The sequence below is a fragment of the Pezoporus flaviventris genome, unplaced genomic scaffold, assembly GCF_033815535.1.
Source record: "Pezoporus flaviventris isolate CSIRO_AGI_PZ_B2104156 unplaced genomic scaffold, CSIRO_AGI_Pfla_v1 ptg000050l, whole genome shotgun sequence".
NCBI classification, from domain to species: domain Eukaryota; kingdom Metazoa; phylum Chordata; class Aves; order Psittaciformes; family Psittacidae; genus Pezoporus; species Pezoporus flaviventris.
The window spans coordinates 4,408,011-4,420,764 of NW_026892598.1; the positions used below are offsets into that span (position 1 = coordinate 4,408,011).

The 12,754-nt window shown below is 43.9% G+C and overlaps 1 protein-coding gene across 1 annotated transcript in view; it reads left to right on the forward strand.

Annotated features, from left to right (window-relative positions):
• The first annotated feature begins 1,139 nt into the window (after nt 1-1,139).
• Nucleotides 1,140-12,754, forward strand: part of BDP1 (B double prime 1, subunit of RNA polymerase III transcription initiation factor IIIB) — a 50,093-nt gene continuing 38,478 nt past the window's right edge. The window contains exons 1-7 of the mRNA XM_061468645.1: nt 1,140-1,363; nt 7,669-8,215; nt 8,795-8,898; nt 9,977-10,036; nt 10,443-10,586; nt 11,435-11,568; nt 12,144-12,238. Of these exons, the coding sequence (XP_061324629.1) occupies nt 1,140-1,363; nt 7,669-8,215; nt 8,795-8,898; nt 9,977-10,036; nt 10,443-10,586; nt 11,435-11,568; nt 12,144-12,238 (1,308 nt within the window). The remainder of the gene's footprint in view (nt 1,364-7,668; nt 8,216-8,794; nt 8,899-9,976; nt 10,037-10,442; nt 10,587-11,434; nt 11,569-12,143; nt 12,239-12,754) is intronic.

The following is a 12,754-nucleotide window of genomic DNA, read 5'->3' on the forward strand; positions in this document are numbered from 1 at the left end:
GTGTGCGAATTAGGAGTGATCCCCCTCGCACCCGGCGCTGCAAAAAACATACCTGCTTTGTAACTCTTTGTGAGTTATAAAGTTCTATTCCATAAATCGGTCAGGACTGCCAAGAGCACCACTAAACCATATCACGGAAGGCCTCTTTGAACGCTTCCATGAACTTCACCACTGCCCTGGGCAGCCTCTTCCAATGCTTGAGCACCCTCTCTGTGAAGAAATCTTTCCTAATATCCAATCTAAACCTCTCCTGGTGCAGCTTGAGGCCGTTACTTCTTGTCCTATTGCTTGTTATTTGGGAGAAGAGACTGACCCCACCTCACTACAAGCTCCTTTCAGGCAGTTGTAGAGAGCAATAATGTCCCCCCTGACCCTTCTCCAGACTAGCCCCCCCCCAAGTTCCCTCAGCTGTTCTTCATCAGACTTGTGCTTCAGACCCTTCACCAGCTTTGCTGCCCTTCCCTGGACCCGGTCCAGCACCTCAATGTCTCTCCTGTAATGAGAGGCCCAGAACTGAACACAGGATTCAAGGTGCGGCCTCAGCAGTGCTAAGAATCCTTGAAGTCTTACTATCTCTCTATACACAGTAACGTACTTTATTTGGTATCAAGGTGGATAAAGGAATCGCTGCAGCAGATCGTTGTCAGTTAAAATCACCACAGAAAGTTAAAAAGGACAACAAAAGCACACAAAGCGAAACTAAAGAACCCTCAAGCCGCCCCTCTGCTGCTTTCTCTGGCAGCCCCTCCTTCTTCGGGCCCTACAGGCCGAGAGCAAACCCCTCCTCTTCCTCGCCCAAGAGCGCTTTGATCAGCACCGCCCAAGTCCTCCCACTGAAAAACCCTTCCCAGCCGCAAGAACCCGCCTTGCTCGTTTCAAAGGGGCCACAGTCGGCACAACTAACGCCTGGAAAGCGGCTCACCAGGCGTTTCTAACAGGAAACTCGGCTCCATACAGCACCACCTCGCCCTCTCCCCGCCGGCTCCCTACGCGGCCCCGCCCCTCCGCTTCCTGCCGCCGCGCGATGATGACGCTGTATGCTCGCCGAGCTCGAGGCGGGTGGTATGCCGTGAGGCGGTTGAGTTCGCGGCGCTACCGAGCCGCGCGGCGCTGACGCCGTCGTCTTCACCGCCACCGCCATGTTCCGCCGGGCCCGGCTCAATGTGCGGCCCAACGTGCGGCCCGGGGTCAGGAGCGCCGTCAGCTCCGCTAGCAGCAGCGCCGCTGTCAGCGCCGCGAGCAGCACTGCCGGCAGCGCGGCGGACACGGAGCTTCATGCCTCGGGCTCCCCGGCAGTTACCGGGTCAGAGTCTGCGGTGGAAGCCGTGGCCGAGCCCCCGCCGGCCGCGCCGCGGGTCGAGAGGTGAGTGCCACCGAGGCCCGCGGTAGCTCGGGGGTGGAGTTGGGCCATGCCGCGCCGTGCGATTCCTCGGCGGGTTTGGTCTAGGTCGCTGCCACAGCCCGTCTGTGGATCCCCGGGAGCGGGACGGGTCGGGGGAGGACCCTGCCCCGGTGCCCTTGGGATGTAGCGGTGACTGTCTCTCCGGTAACGCTCGTTGTCGCGACTTACCGTCTCCGCGTAACACCTGCTTTGGTTTGGTGGTGTCTCCCCTTGAAAACTCCTGAAATAGAGGTGCAGGTCTGCGCCCTCTTTGGTGCCTGGTGACTGCAGTCGGACAACTTCTGGGTGTCTGACGCATTTGCAACCTAAGCAAAATCTGCGTTTCTTACTGCAGTTCCACTGCAGGTGCTTGAAATAATATGTAAGTTAAGACTGCAAAGGAGAGGACTAGTGTGTTCCAGTACTCATTTTTAATGGCAGTGTAGTAGCTGGGAGCTCCAGTTTGTTGTGTACAGAAAAAAAAAAAAAAAAAGCATTCCACATTCCATAACTGAATGACTTTGATTTTGCGTCCTTACAGCGCTGTCTGTTTTGCTTTCACTTCTTCATGCATTAGCAAGGGAGAACTATCTGCCTTTTCCTATATGGTTTACTTTTTTTAAGTGCTTTTTATTGCAGTTGAAGTGCATGGTAAAGTTGATCCTAGGCTCAGTCAGTCCTTCAGGACTGCCCTGTTGTGGGCTAACACTGCTGCTTGCTTGCTGGGATGGGCAGAGAATCAAAAGGCAAATGTGCCAAAAACTTGTTGGTTGAGATGTTAATAGGTAAGGGAAAGGCCTCTTGTATAAGCAAAGCAAAATCAGGAATTAATTCACCTCTTGCCATCTCCAGGAAAGCAGGGTTTCATGAATGTAGTAGTTACTTGGGAAGACAAAACCATCATTGCGAACATCTGCCCTATTTTCTTCCACAGCTTTTATGCTGAGCATGACACTATATGGTATTGGATATCCCTCGGGTCAGTTGTGGCTGTGTCCCCTCCCAACTCCTTGTGTATCCCCAGCCTTATTGCTAGTAGGGCAATGTGAGAAAAGGCCTTGGGTCTGTGTAAGCACTGCTCAGCAACAGCTGAAATGTACTGTGAAAAAAATACACTATCCCATCAAAAGCAGTACAGACCAGTTCCTCAGGACATTTCCCCAGTTTGGTAACTGCTTTCCAGAATAACCTTCTCGCTTTTATCTAGCTGTTTTTGCATTCTGCATGAATACCTCTATTATTTTGGTTGAAAGTCATCCTGAATGGTATAATACAAGGTCATCTTACAGTCTTCTGTGACTAAAAATTCTGGTGTCAGACTAACTAGCATGGCATATCTTTAGTAGACACATGCTGCCTTTAATTCAACTTGTATTTTACATCTTTTATACTTAAATACATTTTACATCTTTTATGCTTAAACTTGTGCTATAAGGATGTATAGGGATATTTTTCTTTCAGTTTTTATTTATAAAATCTATGTGTTGCAGAGATCAGGTTACTGGAGCTTTTGTTATTTGATACTTTTTTTTTTAAATGAAGTTACAATTGTTATTTTTCAGTTGTGTGGTACTGTTGCTGATTCAGCAGATTTATTAAAGATTTGTATGTTTCAGTGTAAATTACTTGTAAGTTCCAAAACTAGACATCAGTGCTGTTCTGAGAGGGAGAATATTCTAAGGGATCTGTTCACATGGCTTAAAAAGTAGACCTTTGCCATATAAGTAACAGGCTTGCAGAATATTTTAATAAATGTGGAAAATATCTAGGTGTACATCCACTTGTTTTGAAGAAAAAGTGGAGCAGTTATAAAAAACTTAAGACAGTTTGTGTTAAAAGTTGTTCATCCTGAACATAGAGCTAAACTTGCTGAGGGATGTTCTGTGCACTAAAAATGTATATGAGCTCACGGTGTAGGACAGATTGATTCAGCCATTTAAGAGAGGCTGTTAAACACAAAAAACATCATCTGCAGCATTTGTCTGAATAGTAGATGGTAGCTGGAGAGGGAAGTTTCTCTCTGGGTTTATGTTCTTCTATGCTTTCCAAGGCATTTTCTTGTGACTCTCCTTGATGATAGCTAAGTGAACCGTGGGTGTGGTTGTCCTTAGGTACAAGGCTTAGTTCCAGTGTAAAATTAAAACAACTCTTTGTGACTCAATTATGATTCTCTGCTGCCTTACTGTAAGCAACGGCCAGAGAGCCAAACACTGCAGGAGTCTACAGATTTAGGCACACTGTAGTGGTTGGCAGTTGTGCTTGCACTTTGAAAATGATTTCTGCATAAGGGATGGAAAAATATTTAAGAAGGCTTTCCAGGAAAGCTGAACCTTTTTGCCCCTAAAATGCTACTTCTGATGTAGTTACGCATAACCAGCAGCGTAGCAAAGCTCGGCGGCTCGCGGGGGGCAGTGCCAGGAGGGACGGCACCAGCCCTAACGGGTTAAAAACCCGCCCCAGGGAGCGCGGCGAGCAGGCCGTGGTGCGGCCGTTCGCGCGGGCAAGGGAGCGGGGTGGTGAGCCCTCGCCTTATGCCCAGAGCCCGGTCTGGGAGCTCTGTTCTGGCTGCCCCGGCGGTGGCCAGCGTAGGCACTCAGACAGAGCCGATGAGAGGGGAGGCTGCAGCGCAGAGCTCGGGGTGTAGAGAGTGCCTGCACTGGTCTGATGAGGGGAGGGTGCACAGTGGGCAGGGCTGCACTCGGTGCTCCCCGGTGGAGGTCCTCCTGCAGCAGGGGCTGAGCTGCGGGACGCTGTCAATAGGCTGCGAGATGTCAGGGTAGCTGAGTGGAAGCAGGAATGCTTGCTCCCGGCCCAAACGGTGCAGGGGCCTCAAGCGTCCACTGTAGCTCATGAAGGAAAGAAGGAGGCCACTAACCCAGGAAGCTGGGAAACAGCAACAGAAGAAACCAACAGAAAAAAAAGGAGGAAGAGGACAATTAAAAGCAAGGGGCTTCCTCCTAAATCTAATGTCCCCACCCAGAACCGCTTCGCAGTTCCGCAGGGGGGTAATGAGGAAACACACAACATGAACAAACTGGCTGATGCACTGGTAAAGATGATCTCTAATGGTGCCGCTACGGAAAAGCAGTGGGTCGTAGTTATAGGGGACTCTACTTTGAAATGCACAGAGGCACCCATCTATCGGCCTGACCCAGTCTCAAGGGAGGTGTGTTGCCTGCCATGGGCTTGGATCAGGGATGTTGCAGAGAGGCTGCCTCCGCTAGTAAGTCCCACTGACTATTACCCACTTCTAGTGATCCATGTGGGTGCTAGTGATATAGATAACAGTAGCCTGGAGAGCATAAAGAAGGACTACAGAGCCCTGGGGGAGGTGGTTAGGGGCTCTGGAGCTCAGATTGTCTTTTCATCAATTCTCCAGGATAAAGGGGAAGACCTTAAAAAGGCTAGGAGGATTGGCCAGGTTAATAAATGCTTAGAACAGTGGTGCCATAGTCAGGGGTTTGGGTATTTAGAACACAGGACTCACTTTGAGAGCCCAGGTCTACTGGAGGCTGGTGGAGCTGGTCGACAATGAAGGGGAAGAGCAGTTTTGGTAGGAGGCTTGCCAGGCTGGTCAATAAAGCTTTAAACTAGATGTGTTGAGGGAGGGGGGCATCATTCCATCCCAACACACCCAGTCAGTTGCCAGCACCTATAAGAAATTCTTGGAGCAGTGCAGAGATATTCCAGCCAATGAGCAGGCTTCATTTGGAGCTCGGTTCAGATGCCTCTAAACAAACACCCGTAGCACGGGGAACAAACAAGAGGAATTAGAGTTGTGTGCATGTCTTCAGGGGTGTGATATCATAGGTGTCACAGAACCATGGTGGTATGGCTCCTATGACTGTAGTGTTGGAATGGAAGGTTACAGGCTCTTTAGAAAAGACAGGCCCTGCAGACACAGAGGGGGAGTTGCCCTTTATGTTAGGGATAGGCTGGAGAGTATGGAACTCTGTCTGGGGACAGGTGATCAGTTAACAGAGAGTTTGTGGGTCAGGGTTAAAGGGAGGACAGTGATGGGGGACAGACTAGGGATGTTAAGGAAAACAGGAAGGGATTCTATAGGTACATTGCAAATAAAAGACAGACTAGGATCAACGTAGGCCCCCTCCAGAATCTATCAGGAGAACTTGCTACCCTGGATTTGGAGAAGGCTGAGGTTCTCAATGACTTCTTTGCCTCAGTCTTCAGTGGCAAATGATCTGACCACACCACCCAAATCCTGGAAGGCAGACGCAGGGACTGTGAGAATGAAGACCTTGGGCCCACTGTAGAAGATGATCTGGTTTGAGACTATCTTAAGAACTTGCACATGCACAAGTCCATGGAACCTGATGAAATCCATCTGTGGGTCCTGAAGGAGCTGGCAAATGAAGTTGCTAAGCCATTGTCCATCATATTTGAAAAATCATGGTTGTCAGGTGAAGTTCCCAATGACTGGAAAAAGGGAAATATAACCCCCATTTTCAAGAAGGGGAAAATGGATGACCTGGGGAACTGCAGACCAGTCAAGTCTCACCTCTGTGTCTGGCAAAATCTTGGAGCAGGTTCTCCTGGAAGGCATCCTAAGGCAAATGAAAAACAACAAGTTGGTTGGCCTTCTATAATGGGGCTACAGAACTGATGGACAGGGGTAGAGCAGTTGATGTCATCTACCTGGACTTGTGCAAAGAATTTGACACTGTCCCACACGATATCCTTGTCTCTGAATTGGAGAGACATCAATTTGATAGCTGGACCACTTGGTGGATAAAGACCTGGCTGGATGGCCACACACAGAGTTGTGGTCAATGGCTCAATGTCCAACTGGAGACCAGTAACGAGCGGTGTCCCTCAGGAATTGGTTTTGGGACCGCTCTTGCTCAGCATCTTTGCTGGTGACACGGGCAGTGGGATTGAGTGCGCTCTCGGCAAGTTTGCCGATGACACCAAGCTGTGTGGTTCGGTTGCTACGCTGGAGGGAAGGAATGCCATCCAGAGGGACCTTGACATGCTTCTGAGGTGGGCTGATGCCAACCTCATGAAGTTTAACCATGCCAAGTGCAAGGTCCTACACCTGGGTCAGAGCAATCCCAGGCACAGCTACAGGTTGGGCAGAGAAGAGATTCAGAGTAGCCCTGCAGAGAAGGACTTGGGGGTGTTGGTAGATGAGAAACTTCATGTATGCCAGCTTCAGTGTGCACTCGCAGCCCAGAAAGCCAGCCAGTATCCTGGGCTCTATCAAAAGGAGCATGACCAGCAGGTCAAAGGAGGTGATCCTGGCCCCTCTATTCTGCTCTTGTGAGACCTCACTTGGAGTATTGTGTGCAGTTGTGGTGCCCTCAACATGAAAAGGACATGGAACTGTTGGAACCAGTCCAGAGGAGGGCCATGAGGATGATCAGGGGACTGGAGCACCTCCTGTATGAAGATAGGCTGAGAAAGTTGTGACTGTTCAGCCTGGAGAAGAGAAGGCTGCTTGGAGCCCTCATAACAGCCTTCCAGTATCTGGAGGGGGCCTGTAGGGATGCTGGGGAGGGACTCTTTGTTAGGGACTGTAGTGATAGGACAAGGGGTAATGGGTTCAAACGTAAACAGGGGAAGTTTAGATTGGAAATAAGGAGAAAGTTCTTTACTGTGAGGGTGGTGAGGCACTGGAGTGGGTTGTCCAAGGAAGCTGTGAATGCTCCATCCCTGATGGTGTTCAGGGCTAGGTTGGAGAGAGCCTTGGTTGACATGGTCGGGGGTGACATGTCGTGCCCAAGGGAAGGGGGTTGGAGCTTGATGATCTTAAGGTCCTTTCCAATCCTAACTATTCTATGATTCTGTGACTGGTGAAGGTTTGTTGGTTTTTTTTTGCATTCACAGTTTATGTGTCATGTCCTTACAAATGTGTAAGAGGAACGTTCAGATAGATAGTTGTAAAAAACATCAAATTACTTGTGTATATCTTTATTGAATTATTCTTGGTATGTACTGTGATGTTTGGCATTCTCAGCTGAGAGTAGACAGCATTTCAAAAAGCAGGCTGGGGGGGATAGGAACATGTGAGTTTAGCATTACTAGGCAACTAGCTTGTAACAGTAACATTAATAATTAATATTAGAAAATAATATACCAGTTCTTGTAGCCAGCAAGTTTATGAGGAATTACTAGCTACAGGTTGGTTCTAGTGTTGCGGCTTCTATGTAATTGTTTTTCTCTCTAGCACTACATTCATACTGATTGGTGCATAAACATATGCTGAAAGTAAGAGTTATGAATCTGTCACTGTAAAGTATTTCAGAATACTCCTTTACATTTTTCAGTGATGACAAGGCTGATAGATCGAATGGTGCTGGAGAAGCTAGTAAACCTGCAGAGATGCATGTGCAGAGAAGAAGACGTATTTCCACCGTGCCCAATCTGAAACCTAGAGCTGGACCTTCATCTGCTCAGCGTTTAGCATCGAAACCACTGGGGCAGGCATCGCAGGCTCCTGAAGGCAGTGCTTCATTTCAGAAAGATTCCTCTCCGTCAGAAGAGAGTAATATTGAAAGCTCTTTAGAGTCCCTTATGCTGCCCGAAAAGAAAATACCTGTACCACAAGTGCCACAGAATTCCCCACTAAATAAATCAGCAAATGAAGAGCAAACTGTAGATGTAACTGCTCAAAAAAATGATGATACCTTGCAGAAGAATGTACCCTCCCCACTCAAGGAGGGACCAACACAGGAAAGATCAGGAACACAGGAGAAGTTACCTGTGAAACCTGCTCGTTTAAAAGAGAAACGAGTATGTTCTGACCGTGAAAGGGTCCTCAAAGCTCAGAAGTTAAGAGAAATGCTTAAAGAAGAGCTGAAGAAAGAGCGGATGGTAGGCCTCTGTGTTCAGTAGTGCTCATCTGTGAAGGGCAAATGTGTGATGCACCTAACATATGTTATCTCTTTGCAGAGGCGTTTTCTGGTACTCATTAGTTGCATACTGCTAATAGTCTGTGTTCTTACAGGTGTATGTAGTCTGTTTATAAGCAGTAGTAGAACTGTATTCACTCATAATACGGGAATTATATATATCTTTTGATTATCCCCATAAGCCTTTTTTTGCATGAGACCTGCAGTTCTAAGTTTTACAGTTGGTAATACAATTGGAAAACATGATTTAAAAGCTGGGTATTTGGGGTTCCTCATATCTTTTCAACTCTATTTTTGGCCAAAGTCTGTAATTTTTAATAACTTTTCACTTGTGCCAAGTATTAAATTTCTCTTGAGAGGGTAAGTTACTTAAGTCAGAGGTGTTCTCTCTGACTTTTAAGATAACGTTGGAGGGAGGGGAGGAACAACAAACCTCCTTGAATGGGGTGCTCTGTAAATAAATAAAAATATTCATTTGTAAAACAGAAAAGTGCTTTCAGTGTGAATTTAAGGGCATTTTTATCTTGTTATGTGGAAACAGTTGAAACAGAAGCCTCCAATAATTGAGGGGCGTTCTCCACCAGATCGTTCTAAAATGACCATGAGAGACTTGATATACTATCTGCCAGAAAACAATCCTATGAAGTAAGTATGACCATTTTCTGTTTCCCTAGGTTAAATGATTTTTCTTTTTTCTACCAATTTAATGTGAAATTGAGAATTCTTAAATCTGGAGTATTAGGTGCAGTATTGTAACAAAAGCTTTAAGACATTTGCACACATACTTGGTCTTCACACAAAAATAAGAATGGAGATTAGCATACTTACTGAAATATGAAAACATGAACCTGTCTCCAGTGTTGATTTATCTCTGCAAATGCAGAATAACAGAAATATTTTTGTGGGTTTTTGTTTGTGTTTTATTTGTGGATTATTTTTGTGTTTTGTTGGTTTTTGGTTGTTTTTTTTGTTTTATTTTATTAGCTGCTGTTAAACTTTTAGCTATGGCTCTAAGGGATGTTATGACTGCCTGCCCAATCTAGTGGACTGCAGGAAGCTAAGCATTTCTCCGTCCCAGGTGATGAAGTGCAAAATGCACATAAGACCCCTGAGGTCTTTCCATTCCAGCTGGATGGATATAGCTGCTACTGTTCCCTTTGCAGGTTTTGCTAGTAGCAAGGCTGAGTGAGAATCCAGAAGTGCATATACGCAGGGAATACGAATATAGCTGGCTTGCACAGACTGCCACAGGCAGAGCAGGGCCTTTTTGCTGTGTCTACCAAAAAAAGTCACATAAACACAAGTACAGCTATCTAAGTCCTTTCAGTAGCAGATCAGTTTTCTGGTATTGTCTGTTACCACCTATTTGTTAATGTTTCCATGCTTCTGTATTTATCACTTCCCTTGTTTTATGGGGTTTGTTTGTTTGTTTTAGACTGAAGAATCCTTAAGCAGGTAATGAACCAGATGCTCTCACATTCTCTGTACCTTTACAGTGGGTTACAGCTTGAAATATCTTTTTTTTGTCCTTGCTTATACAAAAAAAAAACCCACAAAATTCATTGAGCAGTGGTGGTTTTCAATTAGACCTAAGTCTAGATGTGGTACAAAGAATTGAAAAAAACCTTTGTGTTTCTTTGTCTATTACCCAATAAAGCAGATTTTGTGGAATGAAGCAGAAATCTATCTGTACAAACGTCTCTACCTTTTTATAAAATTCTAGATCTTCAGTGGCAGAAGAAAATAGAACAGAAAAAAGCTCTGCACAAAGTCAAATGAAAGAGTAAGTTGGTGATGGAAATAGTCATAATCAAAAAATTTTCTGATGTTAAACCCCATGTTTCTGTGGTGATAGTAAGGATGGTTTTTTTTTTGTGAGTTTCTTTTGTTTGTTTTCTGGGGTTTGGTTGGGTTTTTTTTACTGTTTCAATATCACAGCCCATATTTATAAGAATTTGCAGTTTGGGAGGGGAGGGTGGTTAAAGAGCATTTTGCTTTCAGTATTGTGGCTTTGAATTTGTCCATTTTACAGTAGAATAAAAGCAGATTCTAGAGTTCATGTACTCACTAACTTGCTGATGGCTTGAATTTCTGGGTGGTTCATTAAAGTGTTAAATGTCTGGCATACAGAGCAGCAATTCAAAATACTAACAAAACTAATATTTTTGCTTCATCTATTAAAATTTTAGACAGGAAGAGAAAAGTACTGCTGATCATGAAGATGAGGAGGAGGATGATGAAATAGAGAATGGGGAGGAGAGTCAGGATGGTTCACTTCTAGTTCCTCGTGTGAAAGTAGCAGAAGATGGTTCAATTATTCTGGATGAAGAAAGGTAACAAATTCTGTGCCTGATTCATGCACAATATACAGTACATTGCTGCTTAGTTTGTGAATAGAGAACAGTTACTTTGGATGGGGACAAATGCTGAGAGCTGATCTCTCCTAGCTTAGGAAGCAGTACAAACATGTGACAAAATATGAGCTGTAGTTGTGCAGACTTTCTCTATGAGAACTGTTTTTTGGAGAAGGAGATGGAGGGGAAGATGTCATATTTTGTTATAGTGAACAAATACTGAATATTCGTCAAACTTCTGAATGCCTTCTTTTTAGTTAACTTTCTTTTTTTTTCTCACAGTATGTGTGTCTGCTTACTATTATTTGGCTGTCAGTATGACTTGCTCCAGCTTTGCATCTTGCATGTTGCTGCTTTTTATATTTATATAGAGATTTATTAATCTTTTCAGTAATTTAGCTTAGAATATGGCTTTTTTTTTAAGTAATGATTATCAAATTATTGAGTTCCCCAAATGTATTATTAGCATGGGATGTAGCCCAAGGATAGAGCAGTCCTGGTAAAAAAATTCGAACGTATTTGAAAAGGATATGGAGAGGGTCTTGTGGTTTTGCAAATTTTCTTGAATGTTAAAAAGACAGCATTTTTCTTTTATTTAAGTTAATTATGCCTGTCTATACTGTAGCTTACAAAAATCATATTTATGTGTACAGGCTGGGCTAGGATAATGATTTTTTGCTGCATTGTCTCATTAAATGCATGTTAATGTAATTATTAAACCTGATTACACAGTACAAACACTGACTTGTGGCTGGCCTGTAAACATCTACTATGTGTCTTGTTAGCATTGTTTTCAGATAAATCTCTGTGTGTGTTTGCTTTTCCAGTTTAACTGTAGAAGTTCTAAGAACAAAAGGTCCATGTGTTGTTGAAGAAAATGACCCCATCTTTGAACGTGGTTCTACAACTACATATTCTAGCTTCAGGAGAAGTTGTTACACAAAACCGTGGTCAAATAAAGGTGAGCGTGTTTTGGTTTCCAAGTTTTGAGTCTGCAAAAAAATCTTATTTTTCCATCTATGCTTTGTACTCAGCAATTTTTATTTCTAGTGGAGTAAATGAATCTGTTTGCGTGACGTAGTCTCAACCCTACAAATGCTTAGAATAAGCAGAGCTCTGACGCTTCCTGTGAAAACTGGCCTTTTTAAAAAAAAAAACAATGCCTTGTGACATGAAGGCTGTCTCTGATTTCCTTCTGTCATGGATGTTTAGACACTGTGGAAATCCAGTCTGCCTTATCAGAAGAAATTTCAGATTTTGGATTCTCTTTTCATGTTCTGCAGTTTTATAACAGATTAGATAGTTCTTTTGTTAAAAGGCCAGTCAGCAATGTTATTAGATACATTATTAGAAGTACTTAGGTGAAATAATACACATATTCCAGCTGAGCTGAACTTGCAGCAAGAGTAGATATCCTTAAAGTTACCAACCTGGTTGCATTAAGTTTGGTGATTTTATTTTGGGTAGCCAGAAGGATGGTTAACTAAATAGTTAAGTGTGTGAATCTTCTTTCTTTTTTTTTTCCCCTCACTCCAGAAACAGACATGTTCTTTTTAGCAATCAGTATGGTAGGAACAGACTTCTCCTTGATTGGAAGGCTGTTCCCTCATAGAGACAGAGCAGAAATTAAGGTAAAAATTAAAGCACTCAGTAAAGCAAGTAAATGTTTGTTTTTGCTTTTTTCTCATTTGTTATTCCTATGCTTCCTCTATTAGTATTGATAATTTTGATGTTAAGTTGGATCTATAGCAATGCTTTCATCAATACCTGTTCCCAAGAGGTATTAAGTATCTGAAACATTAATATGCTGAGCTGAATTCCAGTCAATATTCAGTGAATGTAGTGTACCTAGACACAGTTTGTCTCTATCTTCTTTTAATTGAAGAATGCTAATAAACATAATTGGGTGTTTGGTGAGGGTTGTCTGTGTGGCCTCTTTCATGGTCTCCAGCTGGGAAAATCTTTGATATTTCAGACCCTGCTTAGATGTGAAGTAAGAACAAAAATGTTGAAAATAATAATAAAAAAATGACTGGTGTTACCTATTGGTGACAGATTTTAAATGTAAAATTAATTACAAACTTGTATTCTGTGAGTGTGCTTGTAAATTTAACAATTCTAGTTGGTAGGAAATTTGTTGCATTGAA